Source organism: Engraulis encrasicolus, chromosome 12 (genome assembly GCF_034702125.1).
Source record: "Engraulis encrasicolus isolate BLACKSEA-1 chromosome 12, IST_EnEncr_1.0, whole genome shotgun sequence".
Taxonomy (NCBI): domain Eukaryota; kingdom Metazoa; phylum Chordata; class Actinopteri; order Clupeiformes; family Engraulidae; genus Engraulis; species Engraulis encrasicolus.
The window spans coordinates 21,523,469-21,544,775 of record NC_085868.1 but is presented as its reverse complement, the minus strand read 5'-3'; the positions used below and the strand labels follow the sequence as shown (position 1 = coordinate 21,544,775).

Here is a 21,307-nt window from a genome sequence, read left to right as displayed (position 1 = left end):
ACAACCAGAAAGTTGCAGGTTCGAACCCCACTCTGCCTGACCGCATTGATGTGTCCTTGAGCAAGATACTTAACCCCAAGTTGCTCCTGGTGGCAGGGTGGTACCCTGCATGGCAGCCATTGCCACCGGTGTGTGAATGTGAGGCATACAATGTAAAGCGCTTTGAGTGCTCGAAGGAGTGGGCGCTACTGTATATATGTAACTACAGTCCATTTGCATACAGGATGTGGCTAGAATCCTGAGTTCTTACTATGTTGTCACAATCATTATACAGGACATCATTATTTGGGAGCTGTTGGAGTAAAATTCTACGAGAACTGGTAAGATCCTTACTCCTTGAAGGATGCTGCGTGCATTTACAATACAATCACGTTTAGGAATTGGGTGCAGAAGAGGAATGTTTATAAGATCACTTGAAGTTCTTGGTCAGGAAACGCAGCCCTGAGTGATAGATGGGAGAGCTTGAGAGAGGGAATTGAGTTGTGATTCCACTTCAACTCCTTGAGAGAATGGCTTGGACTGGACTGCTGTTGAGTCATAGAGTGTGACAGCGGAAGATGAGTGTAATCCATTTTAAGAGTGTATGTATGTGTGTGTGTGTTTTTCTTAGTGTGTACGTGGGCAGATATGTGTGTGTGTGTGTGTGTGCATGTGTGTCAGTGGTTGTGTGTGTTTGTAGTATATGCGCAAGTAGATGTGTGTGTTTGTGTGTGTGTCAGTGGTTGTGTGTGTTTGTAGTATATGCGCAAGTGTGTGTGTGTGTGTGTGTGTGTCAGTGGTTGTGTGTGTTTGTAGTATATGCGCAAGTAGATGTGTGTGTGTGTGTGTGTGTAGGTGCTATAGAGAGAGTGTTTGTGTGTGTGTGTGTGTGTGTGTGTGTGTGTGTGTGTGTGTGTGGGTGTGATTGGTTGACCTGATCTCCGATAGTATTAAGATGCAATGACACATATGCATAAACACAGTGCTGTGCAGATAAACTGGTTTAATAAAGAAAACCATGCAGACGTTCAGTTAAATAATATCCCAAACTCTCCTGATATTACCATCATTGATGAAACAAATGTGACCATTGTTGAAATAGGCTGCTCTTTTGATTATATATGGACACTTGTTTTAATGACAAAATGCTTAAGTACCAGCCACTTCGTGAATCAATCATGAATCTGGGGTATAACTGCAAGTTAATAAGTTCTTGGGCCTCATTTATAAAACTTTGCGGAAGAAATGCGCCAAAAGATGGCGCACGCACGAAACTCAGGATGTGCGTGCGCAAGAAAATATTCTGATTTATAAAGCATGGCGCACGCACGTTCCACGTCGATTTCCCTTTATAAATCCCAACTGGCTCTGAAGTTGCGGCAAATGTGCGCACCTGAGGACACACCCATAATTATCTATGAATATTCAGTGAAACGCACAAAATGAATATTTATATCTGTGGACGGCGTGCGGAAAGCAGACGAGATAGCCTATTTACCACATGTGGAGCAAACAGTTTTATTAGATAGGCCTAGAGAACGTTGGGCAAAGTGGAGCGGTTAAGTTTGGGAAGTCGTAGGCTACAAAAATAAAACCTTGAATTGCAGCATGTGGATGGTTATGTTGACAAAAATCACGCTATACCAGAAGTAAAAAATAAATAAAATAAGGATGGCATGGACATGAACCTGCCACAACAAAGGGAAAAATAGCTGCGTCAAGGAAACATCTCACATGGCATGTCCCCATGTGAAATTCACCGGTAGAAAATCTATTCGCTGTCTCATCGCACCTCATATGCACCGGGTTTAAACTGTTTTCAACAATTGCCGTTGGTCACTGCGCGCAGCTGTCGATCGACATATCCAGACAGCATGACATATGGGCATTTTCTAGTCTGTATTTATTAAATGTGTGTATTATAAACTTACACTATCAGTGTATAAGGCCAGCTGTCAAATGCACATCTCTGCTTTGATGACGAATAACCGCATGGAAAAGAAATGACATGCAACAAGAGAAACGAAGCTGTCCAGTATGGCACTTGCGCTTGCCTGTATGGCTGAGAAAATCAACCATTACAGATGCACTTGGGACTCGAGCAGATGATTCTGCAACTGGCTTAAATGTTGACGTAATTCCTTGCAGACTCGGAACACTTTATAGCCGATACGATTATAGCCCGATACCGGAAAGGTCCGTGGTTATTGTTAATAAAATGTAGGGTATTTCCAAATGTAACGTAGGCCTATCCTAAACGTACAATTTGAAGCGTCTATTACATGCATGTGGCTATGGATAGGCCAGGTAGGTCTACTTATCATTTTCCACCATTAGGCCTACCAAACAACAAACAACCGCGTTTTCGTTCCGAACTGGATTAACTAGCCTAATGTTAAAGTGGCTATCGTGACACGTGACCTTTGATTTTTTTCTTCAACCAATTTCGGGTCGTTCTTCCAGCTACCTCCCGAGGTCGCGCTTTCCGCGTTTGGTCTTTTGTTTAGTGCCTACGCATGGGTCAAACTTTGCGTGGAGCTGCGCATGTTTACCGCCAAGTTCTTTTTCTATAAATACCAAACCTTGCGGTGAACTTGGCGTGCGCAGTCTTTTGTGCGTACGCACCCGTTATAAATGAGGCCCCTAGTGTTTGGAAGCCTTGGACATGTACATAAGCTGGTCATGCGAGGACTGCAACTGTGTGGATTATGCAAAAAGAGTGCAAAGGGACTTGCCAAATTCTGCTCAATTTCTGCCATAATTGGGAGCCTGTCCATCTGGAGACGGAGATGTCACATCTATCCATAGAGACTGGACTTATTATCTGTTTATCATCAATCTTGCCAATCTACAGGACTTTTTCCAATACTGTTTGGATCTGTAATCCTTCCCTGTGTGACGATCCAAATAAAAGTACTAAACTGTGTGGTTGTGTGTGTGTGCAACATGGCATCATAAAAGTAAATAAGATAATTCGCCAATTTAAACCATCTATCACGTTTGTGTATGATGGCTTTGCATGTTGACATGTGCTCCACAAATCCCTGTGACAGGTTGGGTTTAGGGATGGTTTTGGTCTAGGCACAATTCTGCAACAGATTTGGCATTTGTCTAGCTTGTTTCACTGTTCTTGGCTAAAGTAAAGCAGCAGAAATGTTGCTTTACTGACAGTTTAGTGTTAGGCATTAGAGGTGGGATTTATGGCTCTTTAACGGGATCCGGATCTTAGTGGCTCGTTCCTTTCAAAGAGCCGTTCAAAAAACTGGCTCTTTTGGCCCTTTTTCAATTATTAATTCAGTGTTCAGAATGTAGTATTTTGACTCAACCTCAAGGTAATTTTGTCCAAACAGCAACTGATTATTCTCCTGCTTCTAAAGACCGTTTTTGCCACTCTTTAAGGCAAACAATTGTGTTTTTTCCCAAATTTAATTACTCAGATCGAGGTCACGTGCTTAAAATGAATGAAAAATGAACGAAATAACAGTCAAGTGGCTCCCCCAGCTGTGATCGAGGTTCCCATCGTTCACTTCAGGGAGCCGTTCAAAAGAACCGGCTCGTTCGTGAACGACACACCTATTAGGCATGGTTCTGGTCTGGGCACAGCAGAGCATCTTCAACTTCAACGAGGAATGCACTGGCGTGACATACATACGACTTTACATGATGCCAGCCTGGTGTGTGTGTGTGTTTGTGTGTGTGTGTGTGTGTGTTTGTGTATGTGTATGTGTATGTGTGTGTGTGTGTTTGTGTATGTGTATGTGTATGTGTGTGTGTGTGTGTGTGCCTGTGTGTGTGTGTGATGGATTGTAAATGAAGCCATGTAATCAGGTTTAGTTGAGTAGGCCCACCAGAAGGTGACGGATTGAACACAATAAAGAACAACACCTGCTCATAATCCAGAAACGAGGAGTTATGTTTGTGCGTGTATGTTTGTGCGTGTGTGTGTGTGTGTGTGTGTGTGTGTGAGTGTGAGTGTGTGTGCGTGCGTGTGTGTGAAACACAGAGAGAGAAACAAAGAGCATCAGAGAGAGAGAGAGAGAGAGGGAGAGGGAGAGAGACACTGTGAATTAAAGTAAAAAGTAATACAGTACAGCGAGCAAGGAAGAGGAGAGTGAGAGAGAGCACACTCACTCCATTTTGTTTTCTCGCCAGGATTAACCACGACGACGTTACGCATTCATAATTGGATTATTTTGCTTCACAAAGTTTCGGCTGCTTATTATATATATATAAAATATATATATATATATATATATATATATATATATATATATATATATATAAAATATATATATATATAAAGTATTATTTGCATATATAATATGCATATAAAGTATATAAATATTTTAGTGAGAGGCTACCAAAGAGTGGTTTACTTGTGCTAGCCTTGCACCAGTGACCTCTGGAATTACACAGACTGCTTGGAATAGAAAAAAAGTATCCCCACATGTCAATGTAGACGGCTCTGGCTAACTAGGAAATAGGGTCCAATGTAAAAAATCCTGGAGTGTCACTTTAATAAAACGGCTGAATCACATAATCAAATCTTGACATTATGCAGAAAGGTGAACTGAGGGACAATTTTACCTCTGAACTTAACTGAGTGCTGGTTGGCAGTAAATCTATAGAAAAGCTGCACAATTTGACGGCTTAAAAAATGTGTTGCTGCTGCATCCTTTCTGAATTCAAATCCAACTTCACAGCTCATTCCGCGCACTTAAAGGTACACTGTGCAGGAAATGGTCAAAAAAGGTACTGCAACTATGCTGATCATTGAAACTGGGTTGCCTATTAAAACATTTGATCTTTTGTGAAAGTTTACTAAGTAATAAACTTAATTTATCTAGTATGGCCCAAGTACGGTCATTTTTGCAGCTAAAAATGCCCATTTCTGGAAATTCAAAATGGCGGACCATGGAGAAGATCCCCCTTTTCATGTATGAAAAGTGCAATTTTCCCAGTCATAATGAATGCTTAGAATTTGATGGTGGTGGTAAGTATTCATGAAAAAAGTAACATTAGTGAATGAGTAGCATGGATTCTGGAAATAAACAACTAAAAATCTCACACAGTGTCCCTTTAACAAAAACATTTTTAGGGCTTTTTCTGCCTTTGTTTGGTAGGACAGTTAGAAATCATGACAGGAAGCGAGTTAGAGAGAGAGAGAGAGAGAGATGGGGAAAGATCGGCAAATGACCCAGGCCGGAATCGAACCCAGGTCGCTGGGATAGTAACCCAGTGCCCAATCGTTAGGCCACGGCAGGGCCTTTTTCTGCACTTTTAATCACGTCAGCATTCACCTTTATCAGAGATCAGGGAGTAAATAGCTAAATTATGTCCATTTGTCTATTTGGACTGGGGTTGAAAATTAGCAATCTAGCTGTAAACCTTTTATGTATTCGCATCTGCAAATTGTGTCATGGCCTTGTTTTGTCATGTTTTTAATAATGTGCACTGCATTGTCCCTGCCAAATAAACTACAAATAAATAAATACAAATCTATATTGCCCCTTTTCCACTGCTGGTTTCCTGGTAGGCCTACAGCTCGACAAAGCCCCACTCAGCCACAATTTTTTGCTTTTCAAATACGCACGACACAACAAAAGCAAAAAGTGGCGGCCGAGTCACGCTATGTCGAGCCGTGGGCCTACCCGAAAAACAACAGTGGGAAAGAGGCATATGTGTATCATAGACTGGATATACTATTAGTGCACATAGGCACACATTAGATTTGAAAAAAAAAAACCCATACATAATGACACATATTTCAAACAAGTCCCATATAGCTGGGAATGCAAATAGTGGTGGAAAAGCACTATTATCATCCAGAAGTCTGCCCAGCAGAATAAAGTGTATGTACTTATACTCATACGGTAGACACATAGGACACATAGACATTTTCACATAAATATTTTGTTTACAGCGGGCTTCTTGTTATCATTCCGAAATTGCATCTCATTTGTCCGCAATCATGCCGCGGCTCCAACAGCAATTACGGGACAGGAGAGAGCAGATGTGTGAGTGGGCTACAGCATTACCACAGGAATGCACAATGCACAAATCTCTCTCTCTCACACACACACACACATTTTTATGCACACTCACACATCATGCACATACACAAAAACATGCACGCACACACACAACCATGTACAAAAATGTATGTGTGTGTCTGTAATGTATGTGTGTATGACATAAATGATTTGGGCAGGAAGAGAGAGATGGTCAATGACATACAAATACAAGCAATCACACACACACACACACACACACAGTTTCCTAATTTGTCCCTAATCTCATTCTCTATTTATTTTTTCCCCTGGATTTCTTATTTACAATGTAATCAAGACAGCACAAAGAGTAAACTCATCAATCAATAAAGAGCATAAAGCTTTGTGTACACCAAGAGCGAATTACGCTGAGCGACGACACTCATTATTTCTCTATGGAGGGTCGACAACTAAAGTGGTGAATCGAGTTCACTAGGAGCCAAGCGACCAGAGCGAATTTTTAGCGATTAAAGTCAAGCTAATGTTATGGTAATGAGCTATGACACGGTTTGGGGAAAACCTATACATGGGTTCTCAATTTTTGTTTTCCCCTGGCGGCGTGACCCTGGCTGCGCACAACTCAACCTTTGATTGTTGTAAACCATTGTCGGTCAAAAAATGAGCTCACATGGTTGGCTGCCAGTGTCTTGCCCCTCCTAATTACACCGTGTTTATAAACAAAACAAAAAACATGTGTTGGAATGTTCACATCTCCGAATGTCCAAGGCTGACAGACCAGAGCGGTTAAGTATTTAGCTAATCAAACATGTCAATGTCATGTCCAGAGGGAAACGAATTCATGGCGAAACTTCAGTGACCTCAGGTAGCGTAGGTCGCTGTTGATGTACACTTAAGTTAATAGGGCTGCTTTTATGACAAAAAACAATATCACAATTATTTCAGTCAATATTGATATCACATTTTATAAACGATTTTAATGTTTTTTTTTAATAATGAAAAAATGTGCCAAACAATTCGCTATCTCCCTTCAGTAGTGAGTAGAGAGCCATAGGGAAACACACAGTGTTTGTTAGTATGTCTGCTCTGCATTCGCAAAGGTTTAAGTAAGGGAATATATTGTGCGTTGTGTAGCCTACCTTTTGGCAGTATAAACAAATGACCAAAACTAGTTTCAACTAGATTTTATGAAATTTGACATCGTTTGACAGCAGTACTGATATCACAATATAAATTTGATATATTGCACAGCCCTAGTGCAAAATGAAGTTTAATGATAATAATCATGTATAAATGTACACAATTCATCCCACGGAGAATTTCACAAGATGGAACGAGAAGAGTCACCCCCTTCTCAATGGTTACCTATGACCTCTTCTCAGTTCCTTTGGGGAGGAAAAAAATTATTCAAGCTTTGCCCCTAATAACCTTCACTTCAATTCAGACGCCTTAAGTATTCATGAATAACGTAGGCCTACCTCCTCCCCAATGTCATGGTGGATTATAAACCCTCTTGATATTCAAATCAGAGTTTAGGCATGACACTCCAGTCATTATGTTGCTTCAAACACACAAAGGTTAATCTGTCTTTATTTTGTTTTGATGAGGGAACTAGGTACTCGGCACAACGACGCACCTGCATCCCGTCCCTTCACACTCTGCATTTGTTTGCTGTCTTCATATTTACTCTGCAGTCTCCCGTGGTGGTGATTAGAGAAAGTGTTTTGGATTGCTTTCCTAAATTACCTTGTTTTCAAGTGAATGTTGGGTACTTTTACGCAGGAGGGATTACCCATATCTTTTTTGCCAAGTGAACAGACAAACCTGACTGACTGGATGAGTCTTTAAGTAGACGTAGAAGGAACTCGTGGGTACGATTAAGGTAAGACACCTCTACTGAGGACATTTGACAATTCTTTTGGCAGTGTATCTGTGACCTATTACATTGACAACAGAAGAGCCTGGAGTCCTCATTTTCTTAGATGACTTATCTCTTAACTTAAACCTGTTTTACTCCTGAACCAGCTTGTTAGTATAGGCCCCTGGTGTTTGGGCTATACTTACAATGATAACACAGCACACTGTAGCTTGTCTTTTGATCATGCCTTTATTGATTACAGTAGTTGCGCGATAGTCATAGGTTGGGGGATGTGGGGGTGCAAGAGGGTGAAACGGTCTACAGTCTGGTAGCAGGGAAAAGGAGGGGGGGGGGGGGTTTGGGGGGTAAACGACAAAGGGGTCACTGCTCAGGGAGAACACTTGCAGAATACACTTGCACTTCCACACTTGCAGAGTACTCTTAGACCAAATGCACTCTAGAAGATGTTATGTTTAATTGGACTTTCTGGGCGTAGAAGTAACACTACATATTTTACTACATAGTCTTTCTTATTCCTCATGCATGTGCAACCCTCCCTCCACTGGTGAATAGACACGCTTATGCATTTTTTTTACTCATGTTTTTATATGTATGCATTTTATGTAGCTTGAAGCAAGAAATGCAGCTCCAAGCTGTCATTTCTGGGGAAAAAAGAAAAATTGAAGCTTCAAATTGCAGTCATGTTCCTTGTAGTACCTAAACGGCACAAACATATGGCAATTTCTTGTGGCAAGTGTCGTCATTCCACTTTCCGCCTTTTGCTGTTGGAGAAGAGAACAGAAAAAATTAAACATATTCACTTCAATATCTTACACTGCTAGCTTAGAAATATTGACGCCCCTAGCCCAAATTGAAGTTGCTCTCAGGGACAGTCTAGTCGGTTGCGGTCGTTTTGCAAGGCTGAAAATCGAAACTTAATCAGGCCAATCAAATTGTGAGGAGTGGATTAGGAGGCCGAGCTACCTAGTGACGACAGAACATCATGTATATTAGATGCACATGTAGAACGGCATTAAGGCCGCTAAATGTTATTTAGGGTCAAAACACATTAGTCATACCCATGTAGACCAGTGTTGCCGATTTCACGACTTTTGGCCACCTCTGGCGACAAAAAAAATCATCTAGCGACTTAGCGACTTTTCAGGCTCAATCTGTCCGAATCTAGCGACTATTTCGCTTGTCTTGTGAGAGGCGAATCAGTGTCCCTCCCCACGACACCACGCATTTCCAGTGGCGGGTAGAGACAGATGTGACACATGATGCACCACGGTGTGGCAGCTTTTGTGATACACACAGGAATTCTCATGCACGTACATCTGCTTGTATGAGACTACGGCAAGCGATATGGGACAAAGATATGGCAGGAACCGAATGTCAACATAAACCGAGATTACACAATCTTCGATATGGTCACCAAATGTTTTGGGACTGTCATTTATGTTATGCCTACACTTTGGAATTAGATCAGAGTCTTGTTGTTACACAGGTATATTTGATTTACCTAAACTGTACCCTGTACTTAACTTTACTCGGTCTACCCTACAAGCATATGACAAATTTAAATGAGCACTAGCAGGCTGGCCGCACCGACCGCAGTGAATCTCGGGCACATGGCGACAAAAAACTCATCTAGCGCCTTTAGCGACTTTTTGGTGCATGTGGCGACTTTTTAAAACGTGCATTCTCAGTGACGAATGAATCGTTTTTCCACATAATTCTGACTGACTCTGCGCCGCCGTCAGAAGCGTTTCCCACGGTTAAACGGGGCTGCAGATAAGCTCTGATCTCCAAAAAGTAGCAGCACCGCCCATTTGTACTGTGGACGAAGGCATGTGGGCACGTTTTCTGTAGATCAGCGCGCCGTGCGTGACATTGTGACGTCATACGTAACGTCATGACGTCATCTAGCGACTTTTCAGCAAGCCCATAGCGACTTTGGCTGATTTTCTTTTGGCAACACTGATGTAGACACACACTGTGTTGTGATATTGAGTGGGTTATGTGCTAGCCTGCAGGTAAAAAGAATATGTACACTTGTAGTGAAAATGGATTCTGAGATCGGTTCTACCATAGTAGCGAACACACACACCCACACACACACACACACACACACACACACACACACACACACACACACACACACACACACACAGACTATGACACTATGGCTGCACCTGCACATGTGTTGGAAGAGAAAAGTTCATGAATTGGATACTTCAATATACCATTGTGACATGTGGTGGGTTTTTTTTTCAGGTAAAATAAACATTATATTTGTTATATTATTAAAGCTGTTACAGATATTCAGAAAAGAAAGAGATGTTGAAGGTCTGATTTGCATTTTTCGAAGTGCCCGTAGAGATGCCTGTTTAATAAGCCACTGATTAATTAACATAAAAATGTGTCTCTTCAATAGCTAAGTGACATACGTACAGTGGTCATTGTCCATGCAGTGTTCATTATTCCCGCTATTGTTTGGCTCATAGTCTGCCCACCTCTTGAAGTCAATTGTGGTGCCATCAGTCCAACTGTAAGTGTTACCAGGCTGGAAAAGGAAATTTAGTTAGTTTACAATGTCCTTTAAGTCAGTCACTTTGAAATGTGCTGAAAATCGTGACAAAATTTGGACTGCAAATAAGTATCAATGAAAAACATATAAGCAAACAAGAAACAATGTAAAGCATAAAAAAGAGATACTTGTACTATTGGCAGAAGTGCTGTACACAAAATTATGCAATATACGTATTACCTTCTGGTTTCCGACTCCCCCAATCCAAGATTTGATGTCAGACGTTGATATTTTATTCACCGTATTTTGTTCATATTCATTGTGGATGGATGCAAGATGGCCACCATACCTAACACACTGTTCCTAAATATAAACAGAAATAAAGAGAGTGGCACCACTTAGGAATGATAGACAATAACAAGAAGAATGATAATAATAATAAGCATTATAATAATAATAAACACATTGAATATGGATGATGGGAAACACTTGCTTTTATATATATATTTGTTGGGCTTTTTACAGCTTTATTTTTGACAGGACAGTGGAATGGAATGGGAAGAGAGAGACGGGGAAGGATTGGCAAATGACCCAGGTCCCCAGCGTAGTAACCAAGTTCCCGACTGTTATTCCACGGCAGGGCCCACTTTATAAAAGCATAAATATAAAACATTTTAAAGTCTAGATGTTTGACGATTGAGAAAGAGAGAAATACCCACCTCTGCCTCAGACCAGGTTAGCTGTTCTGAGAAAAACTTGAAGCAACGTCCACCTCCTCCTGGAGTCCATCCAGAACGGCATTGCGCAGCTAAGAACAATCAGAGACAAGGAGAAAGAAATAGCTGTGAGTGACATAAATTTGTCTTCACAAACATTGTATAAAGGTTGCCATAGTCACCTTATTACATGACCATGTAATTTAAGCGGTGAATGCATTTCATTTTTTCACTATCACTCACTATTCTATATATTGGAGTGTCAAGCAAGTATACTTGACACAACCTAACTGAATGATGCGAGTTCGAGCATTCACATGGGACTTTTCTGAGGGAAGAAGGCAATCTGTTTGGCACAATTGTTTCGATCCAAAAGACAGCATGGATTCCATATGGAAAGGATCATAAACAAGTTTTACAAGTTTTTTTATGAATTCTAAAATAATTTTATATGACAGTGAAAACAGAGATACATTTTTTTTTGGTCAGTTTACTCCGAAACACTGAATGTGGCCCCTTTTGGTTTCCTCATACAGAATTATTAGGTGAAACTAGTATGAATAAAGGACACGCTAGTATGAATTAAGTACATGGCATTTACAGATAATGTGTTCAGGCCCGGAGTGGGCCCTCTTCTCAGTCCGGGAAGTTAATTCAAATTCAGGTCACTCTGATACAGAGGACAAAATTGAGTACATAGAAAAATATAAAACAAAAAGCAATTCTCTCACAATGCCTTTTACTTTATTTAGATTATGGCATACAATTATTCACGGCCCTTTAACAATGTATAATTGAAATTCAAATAAAATAAAGATAATGATAAAGAAGTCTTTTCACAAATCAAATTTCCTTTACATAACTAAACCAATAAACTGTGGTGTTCTAAGTGCTTACTTCACATACTGTATTTAAATTGGATTAAAACATCAGAAGGTTTTTCAGCAAAGTGCTTGTCTTTGTGAGTTCGGTGTAGGGCTGGGTGATATGGAAAAAAACAATATCACGATAAGGATTACTTTATATCACGATAACGATATATATCACGATATAGCACAATTACATACGTTTCCAGTTATTCTCTTTATTAGCTCTTTATTTTTTCATGTCGCAAAACAACCTTTCTTTAAAATGAATCTTTTTATTCTTATTTTTACAGTTACATCAACTTAGTGTGTATTGTGACAACATGAAATGTAATTAAATGATATTCAATTGTATACAATTGATAAAATTACTGTCACGATATAAACGATATAGGAGAAAGGTCACGATACACACTTTTATATCACGATAACGATATATATCGTGATATTGCCCAGCCCTAGTTCGGTGATGACAATGTCATTGTCAATCAAGATCAAAATGTCCTTTTCAGCATGCATGAGCATGAATGCCTCAAGGAGTTCCTGCGTCATTGAGCTTCGTGGCATGGTTTTGATGCATTTTAAGGCAGAGAAGCTCCGTTCGCATGCCACCTGGGTGGTTGAGAGAGTCAGGAGGAACTTATAGGCCAACCTGATAACATGATAAGGATCCGTGAGGAGGTTATACAAGGGTCAAGTAAACACAAATAACACACCTTTTGCATGAAGAGCATGTCCTGCTCTCCAGCTCAAATTCTGGCTCCATGTATCCACTACCCTCATCATCAGTCTGTATGACCTCTCTCCCTGTCCTGACCACATAATCCTCCAGAGGGGACTTTTTCAGTCTCTCCCACTGGGATGCCAGGCTGTATAGCTTGTCATGCAACCGACTAACTGTTGCTCTGTCATCAGACAAGTCTTCTGTTGTCCAGTCTTGCACTTTAAATGTCTGTATGAGCAATGTCTACGTCCATACTGTCTATGTCCATGTATGAGTACTGTCTATGTCTATACTGTCTATGTCCTTACCTAGATTAGTCTATGTCTGCATGGGAGAGCAAGAAACGCAATTTCAAATTCTTTGTATGACCAGTGCATGTAAAGAAATTGACAATAAACTTGACTTGACTTGACTGAGACACTTGCTTATTTCTTGCAGTGCTGCACTGGGGATTCCTTTTGCCCTCAACTCTGCAAAATTGTTTGGGTCAAGGCAAGCAAAATCTGAGGCAAAGGTTGCATTGGCCGAAAAACCTCCTGCTGATGCTGCCAGCAACTCTGTCCAGAATGACATTATGGACCTTGACCTCAAACGCTGCATATGGTGAGACTGGTGTGTCATCTTCCAGGAGCTCTCCGGGCATTCTTTTCTTTTTTCTGACACGTTTTTGTGGGAGTGAACTCTCCACAACAAGCTCACCGTCTGCCTCTTCCAGTCTCCTGTTGGCCCAACTCACAAACACATCAGCTGCTCCTTTAACTCCCTCAAAGTCCCTGACAAATGTATTGAGACTATCCTTTGTCCCCTCAACCAAACGCTGAGCTGACAAAATATTCATCCCATGTGTCTGTAAATACTTGGATAGAGGGGAGGTGTACCTGAAGATGCGGAGGAAAATCTGGGCTGTGAGTATAACCTCATATCTCAAAAGGGTTTCCACATGCCCCTTTCCTTTGGCCCTGACCACTAACTTAGGGCAGTCATGGGTGAGCGGTTAGGGCGTCAGACTCGACTCCCGACCCGCCAGGTTGGTGGGGGGAGTAATCAACCAGTGCTCTCCCCCATCCTCCTCCATGACTGAGGTACCCTGAGCATGGTACCGTCCCACCGCACTGCTCCCCATGGGGCGCCACTGAGGGCTGCCCCCTTGCACGGGTGAGGCATAAATGCAATTTCGTTGTGTGCAGTGTTCACTTGTGTGCTGTGGAGTGCTGTGTCACAATGACAATGGGAGTTGGAGTTTCCCAATGGGCTTTCACTTTCACTAACTTCATTGTGTCATCCGCTTCAATTCCCACTAGGGTCAACAAGAGGTCAACATAGAGAGCATCCGTTGGATCACCAAAGCTCCCAAACACCTTGTAAGGTTCTGATCCTTAGCCCACCACCTTGTTGCTCCTATTGGAGCCAATTTTCGGTGGCGTCTGTCCTCGCTCGTCTCCTCCCACTTTTGCATGCGTTTCCACGACTCCTTCGGAAACACTGCCACATCATTCAGTATGGAAAAAAGTGATGCGCTTTCAACTACACTGCCTGTTGTGTCTGTCAGGAGAAGATTTAACACATGGGCATAGCACCATATGTGAATCTGTGTAGGAGCCAGTTCAGAGAGTAATTCTGTGAACCCCTGATAGTGGCCCTGCATATTGGCAGCACCATCAGTGGAGTTGCCCACACATGTGCCAATATTAATGCTGAGCTCATCCAAGGTCTGTTTCAATAGATCAGTGAAATACTGACCGGTGGACTTTTCACAATCCACCACAGCAACCAGTCGCTCATGAATGACATCTGTCACATATCTTAGTATGATAGAGCATTGGTCTGTGGATGACACATCCTGAGTAGTGTCTATCTGAACTGAAAACATGCCTGCCTATCTGACCTCATCAGCAATTGTGCATTTAATCAGCATTTTGAGCATGTCCAGAACTCTGTTGATTATGTCCTTGGAAAAAAGTGTCACAAGAGACCCTCTTCCTTTTGCTCCACTGTTATGGTGAATTTAGCTTTGCTCAATGCAACTGCTAATGTGTTGCTGAAGACAGGGGTCATATCTGCCCAAAAGAAGAAGCAACTCTAAAAAGTTGCCATGATTGACTGCAGTGTTTTCTAGGGTGTAAGCAGCCTCTGTCTTATCCCCTCGATAACTAAGAGCACATTTTCCAATGACTTTAACCACATCAATGATGTGTTCCATTATCTGGTGCTTCTTTTTAACTTTCTCATCATGTAAAGACATCTTTTTGCCTGACAAAAGGCTTTGCACATTTGCATCTCTAGCCATCAGAAAGTAAGCATCTGCACAATCCCTGTGTATCTTACTTTGTTCGTGCTCTTCAATGTGCTGAGGGTCATTCCAGCTGGAATCAGCAAGTTTCTGAAAAATCTCCCACTCGACCCCCTCGGATTTGCCTGAAAAAATGTATGTGATGGCTTAAACATCCAATAGATCATATCCACAATATCAGAACTCAGCTGTGGATACTTTTGGCACAAAAAATCTGTAAATAAGGACACCCCCTACCCTTGTTTTAGCGACATTGCATGAGTGACCATGTTCAGACTCTCAGACCATGTTCAGACTATCTCCTTAACTATTTGTGTCAGATTCATTATATTTTCAGGGCTAAGAGTCCCAGACCTGAATATCATATATTACAATTGGCAGCACTGTAAGTCAAATCACACCGTAATACTGTGCCTCTACTTTTTGTAGATATCATATGTTCTAGGGTCAATTTTGACATCTTACATTGGTGCTGAGCCACATATGGCCTCACACACTAAAGGACTCTTGTTGAAACACATTTGTTAATCATTAATCATTATCCCCCTTGTAGCCTATTCATAGGGAAATATTTTTTTAAAATTATTATTATTATTATCATTAGGCCTACCTCCGCCACATAATGATGTGATTGAATTTGCCTTCGTTGTCTTTGTTCATTACTGGGTGCACGGCTTAACTTACCACTAGAGGTCGCAAAATCTTTAATTATTTACCAGATATTGCCAACACATTAGGAAACAAGGACTCATTCGCCACTCACGGGACTTGGCAGTTAACCAGTTGATCAGACACCACGAAAGCTGAAAAGAAACGGTTGTTCTTCCCTACCTTTTTCACCAAGTCAATATCAGGCAGTGCTCTGCTCTGCTCCTTGATATTCATTTTCTCCTCATAAGGACGACTGGAATTCGCCAGAATTTAATCCACAATGCTTGGCATTTTGCATAGCTCTCTAGCTTTCTTGCAAGCTAGCCCTAACGAAAAGTAGGCAACTTCAACTTTTGAATTGGGAGATTAAAAAGGATAAGGACGTGCCACTATTAAGACTTTATTCGCAACACTAGGTTTACAAGAATATGTACACAAAACTGGAGTACACCGCAATGAATAGCTTCCCCACTGGTTACCACGACGAAACTTCTCAGTCAAATTAATAACATATCCGCATTTCGAAATGAAATCAACTACTGTAGCCTACTGACACGGGGTTCACCCAATCACAAGTCGGAGCTCCAGTCTCCGGTCCCTCCCCCCTCCTCTCTCTTCTCCATTCACTCCCAGTGAGGCTCAGTCTCAAAATCAAAAAAATTTCACGACAATAGCCAATGACCGTTTAGCATTTTGCCATTGAAAAAGCGTACAATCCCACATGCCATTGAAGTCCATTGAGACTCGATCGCTTGTGTTGTCATGAGCGGGAAAAAAAACTTGTGCGAGTCTCGGGATCTTATTACAGATTGGTTTCATCTCTAAGTTGAGCACATGCATTTTCTATGGAGCTGGGTCTGAAATAGCAATGTTATTAAGTCGTGTAAAGCATTAGTTTACATACTATTCTCCGTGATTTTGTACAGGAGGCGGCGCCTCCCTTGTACTCAAGGAGGAATCGCCTCTGACTTCTAAATAATTTAAATAGCATGTTAGACATGCATTTAATAAAGCATAGATTATCCTATAGCCTACATTGTGACATTTTTAAAAGTTGACAGTAAGTTGACAGTTGCAAACGCTCGCCACGTTATGTGATAAAATTCACAACCAGGCCAATTATCTATATCTCTTTCAGTAACCTACCAGCTTGTCTTGAGAAGATGTCAGTTAATTTGGCACATTTGGCTGCCACCTCCTTAACTTTTTTATTTTAGCCCTCTCCGTTCCGCCCAGCCTCTTTCTGCTTTCCATTACTGGCGCTCGGTTTCGCGCCAGTGTGATTTAAAAAGACGAGCCTTGGGCCAAACCATCTGAAACACGTGGGCGGGGTGGGGGGAATTATGCTGCTTACATGGTAGTAGAACCACAGATTTTCTAAGAAGGGGCTCTGGACCTATTTAATCCACTATGATGCAGCTGGCGGTTGCAACTTAATTAATATTAATGCAAGAATAAGACACACGAAGTGACCAAAAAAAAGGTTAAATTAGTTGTCCCCGTGGGCCACGTCGATGGTTTGTTAATGTGCACCCCGGCTTTGAATGTGTTTAATACAATTACTTTTTTGTATGCATCACAAAACTGATTAAAAACTACAAACATTATATGAACCATAGACAGTAGTTGGATCATACAAGTCCAAAGTACCATATTTGACAGGTTGGGCAGGCGGGGCAGGTTGACGTTTCCTGTTTTCTGTGGTTCCAGGCCTGGGTCCTGTGAATGACATTTGGCCTTTAGTTGTTGGATATAGAGCTTAAAAGTCCCGCCCCTTAGTTCCGCATTTCACGGGACCTAAGCTGACCATCTAACAACATGGTAGCGAGTAAATATCTTCCGATCTCAGTGATTATATGCGCTGGGCTACAAATATGCTGTTTAAGAGGCTAGATAAAGATTATTCATACAGAAGTATCAATGTTTTGTTCTGAGGTCGTCTGCATGAAAAGTTTAGGAGTTCGTACGAAAAATTAAACAAAAATATCAGAAACAACATATGTGGAGCTCGTGGCACAACACGGAGGGGATCGAAATATAATTTTAATACCGCCATTGGATTACATGCTTCGATTTTCGGCTAAAAACGCCGTTGAGGTCCCATGAAATTGGGGGATGTGACGTCACTTTCTAACTCTATATATATTCATGGAAATTATTACAAGTCCAAAGTGAGAGAGAAAGAGAATTACGCATGTGTGTGTGGTTAAGCATAATTAATGCTGTTAATTTTTTACAATGTCTTAATTTGCAGTGTAATTAATTAAACTAATTAACATGGTAAAGTGATAGCCATAGTTAAGACATTTGCAATGTGACCACAACTGTGTTTTTCAGAATTAAGACATATATTAAAACCTACATCACTTTCCCAGTGTTGATCACATCTGAAAAATATAACCTTTATTTTTTAGGCCACACCAATTTAATTTGTTGGTTCTCGGATTCGCCGCTTGTATTTTGTGTCAAAATGGAAAAAAAAAAAAATCAGTTTCAATACCCCAAAAAATGAAATCGCAAAAAAAAACCCCGAAGACTACATGTTTTCATGAACGGAGAGGTGTCTCTTTAGTATTTGGAGGTCATGTGACGTAGAGAACCAATAAAACCACTCCTTTCAACATGCCGATTACGACTAGCGAATCAGGAAACGTGTTACATTCAAATGGTTTTACAGACAAACATGCAATGGCAAGTTGAAGCCCCTGTGGGTTAGCAGTAGCAGCCCCCCGGGGCAGCAGCCAGTGTATGGCATAGTAGCCTACGCATTTACAAGACAGGATAACAGAAGTCGAAGACGAAGAGAACTTCGGGGATTTATTCGACAGAACCATTTCAACAACCAGCCAAGAGTCTGTGCAGGTGGGTTTTATTAACTATTATTTGCTTGGTGTATGATGGGGCAAGGGCAACCAAAACTTTCTGACGTATTAGCCATCTGAAAAATCCTGGTCAAAGTAGAACTAGTTCGTAATGAATATGTACTTTCCACCCATTTGCGGGCCTCAAAGTTACTCAAAACTTCGTCGCGTGGGTGTTGACACGTAAAGCAATGTATAGAGAAGTTTGATACTGCGCCGGATAGTTTAGATAAAAGTACATTTTCGAATGATGCGCCCTGGTAAACATGGTCACAGGGCGCCGCCATCTTTCTTTTCAGTCAGGATGTTCCACCGAGCCGGAGAGAAAGTAAACAACGGGCCATGTGATGAATCAATAATTGCATATTCTCAGCTGCTTTGACATTCTATGCACTTCCCCTGAATACATTTTCGATATGCATCACTTAACACCGTCCTTCAAACACCGCGGGGTTATATCACTGACGTGACCTATTGTTTAACTTACTACTTCTCCGGCTCGGTGATGACATCGTACAGGGTTTGACAAGTTTAGGCAAATACACTATTATTTCCACTTGCCCAAACCAAATGCATTGTACTTGCACGTTACTTTTTGTTGTGTTTTTTGTTTGTTTCCCAAGGGGAAAAAACACTTCAAGCTATTCATAAGGTTGCTTGCTTTGTTTAAATGAGAGACTTTTTCTGACAACAAGGGCATATTTTGACTGGCATCAATATCATATCTTTATTTGATGAAAATTGTGTGTCTTTTGCTCCAATAATGCACAATGCATAAAATACTTGCCCAACATGCACTTGCCCAAACAGTGCTTTTACTTGCTCTGTGCAAGAAGGCAATAGGCCTTGTCCAACCCTGGAAGATTGCAACTGTTAAAAATAAAGGAACTGTATATGTCTACATTTAAAAATGTCTTATTTTGATTTACATTCCAGGTATTCATCTCACAGACAACACCACCAGTTGGTGATGGGGCTGAGGATCGTACACATACCAAACATGGAACCAATTGCCCTTTGTCAGCTCCTGTGAAGATGCTACTTTGTCACTTTCAATGCAAGTACATAACCTACTATGTGCAGATGTGGTGCAGATACTATGATGTGGTCTAACGTTCTAAAGTTGTACTTTTATAGCTTGTAATTCCATTGATATGGTCACAATACTGTATTTGCTGTCTTGTTCAATAAAGACTGCGGTTTCAGACTGTTGAATCATCTCAGTTTATTCAAACCAGATTAATATAATAATTGCCCTGTGCCCTAATGTTGTGCCCGGTCTATTTGGCTGCCTTAATTCCCTTCTACACTGTCCTTCTCCATGTCCAGGTGTTTGCCTGTCTTGCACCTTCCTTTGGAGGTCCATGTGAGGCTGATATACAGGTGGTATAACATAACAGTCCCCTTATTACATCCGTGGCATTACCACACGACTAATTTTTTTTTTTTTTTTTTTTTTCGCCCTCTCGCTTCAACTTTTTCCTGAAAAAATCCGAGAACCAACAAATTAAATTGGTGTGGCCTTAAAGAAGATTTCTTATTCTGTCAAGACTTGAGATTGACAGTCTGCTATCAGTCTCCATGAAGGTTCCCCCTGCTCATCCCAGAAGTATTACAATAATCTGTAACACTTTAGAATAACTATATTCACAGCTTTATAAACACTTTATTAACATTTAAGAGTAATCAACATTTAACAAAGCATATACAAATGTTTGTAAATGACTAATAACCAAACTGCGACTGCACAGTGGAATGGGAATCGACTTCTACTGTGTGAGTTTTACGTGGTTTCATGCCTTCTGGTCTTTGGAGGAGAAACTTCCAGGACTGATGCGACTGCGCTGTGTCTGCTGTGTTAACATAGTATTTCTTGCCCATTTATAAACATTTGATAATTAGTTCTTTATTTATAAAGTGTTTAAAAAGCTGTGAATAGGTAGTTATACTTAAGTGTTACCCAACAATCAAATTATTACACAATTCAATAATGTTGCAACAATTTAAATACATTTGCGTGATTGAGATATGAGACATTCAGTGCTTACCCAGTCCTATTTGCTTATAGGTACACAAGCGTCACCCTTGCTGCTGTTGCTTGCATTTCTGATTAGATGCAACTAACCAAAACAAACTAAATCTAGCTTTCCTACTCACCGGCTGTCACGCTTGGTGCGAACACAGCGTACAGAAGCCCGAGAGTGGACAGAGTTGCCATGGAGATGGTCAGCTTCATTGTGATGGAGAGGCAGATGTTGAAGTTGCCGATACTCAAAGAGTTGAAGACCAAAGGTGTTGATTAGAAAGACACCCTAGCTTCTTGGCAGGGCAACAAGACAATGGTGCCAAGTGCATGTTGCATATATACCCTTCATCAAAATCCACCCACCTACTTGAGGTTAGTGCCCTGCCCATCATGGAAGGCTGTTCTAGAATGTTCTTTTGTAATGTTGCAATGTGTTGTAAAACACACCAGTACATTAGCAAAGTGAGAAAAAACACCTGGGCTACAGTCACGCAAGCAAGATTACACAATTGCATCTTACATTTATCTAAAGTCATCACGACCACTCCCCAAACGGACAGCTTGCCTTCTCGTTTACTTCTGCTTTGTCCTCAACCTCCGTTGTCTGTTTTTGTTTCTGAGATGGCAGAGGAGTATTTTGAATAGCGTGTGTTCAGTAGCATTTGTTAGTCAGTGCATGTGTGCTTGTGAAAGTGAAGAATGGAAAGAGGATGTGCGCAGGTGCGGGCTGCCTTTTATAGCCCCCGAGGACGGCGGGAAAAGGCCAGACTTTTTGCCTTCGGCAGTGTAATGGTAATG

The 21,307-nt window shown here is 41.1% G+C and overlaps 1 protein-coding gene across 3 annotated transcripts; it reads right to left on the bottom strand.

Moving 5' to 3' along the window:
- Positions 1 to 8,209: 8,209 nt before the first annotated feature.
- LOC134460115 (galactose-specific lectin nattectin-like) lies at positions 8,210 to 20,800 on the bottom strand. Of its 3 annotated transcripts, XM_063212575.1 has the most exons (7): positions 20,641 to 20,800; positions 17,273 to 17,341; positions 15,007 to 15,096; positions 11,095 to 11,183; positions 10,616 to 10,738; positions 10,300 to 10,411; positions 8,210 to 8,627 (listed from the first exon to the last, which is right to left on the bottom strand). In XM_063212575.1, exons 1-7 carry the CDS (start codon positions 20,717 to 20,719, stop codon positions 8,563 to 8,565), a joined length of 627 nt encoding a protein of 208 aa, XP_063068645.1. In that variant the 5' UTR covers positions 20,720 to 20,800; the 3' UTR covers positions 8,210 to 8,562. The 3 variants fall into 3 exon arrangements, with proteins under 3 accessions (XP_063068645.1, XP_063068646.1, XP_063068647.1); XM_063212576.1 differs by lacking the exon at positions 15,007 to 15,096; XM_063212577.1 differs by lacking the exons at positions 15,007 to 15,096; positions 17,273 to 17,341.
- Between the last annotated feature and the right edge of the window lie 507 nt (positions 20,801 to 21,307).

What these genes read in the sequence shown, in the direction of transcription:
- LOC134460115 (XM_063212575.1), bottom strand. Translation starts at nt 20,719, where the DNA reads ATGAAGCTGACCATCTCCATGGCAACTCTGTCCACTCTCGGGCTTCTG. An exon ending in GGGGAGTCGGAAACCAGAAG is followed by an intron (nt 10,412 to 10,615) that starts GTAATACGTATA and finishes TTCCTTTTCCAG; the next exon opens with CCTGGTAACACTTACAGTTG. An exon ending in CTGCATGGACAATGACCACT is followed by an intron (nt 8,628 to 10,299) that starts GTACGTATGTCA and finishes CTTCTCCAACAG; the next exon opens with CAAAAGGCGGAAAGTGGAAT.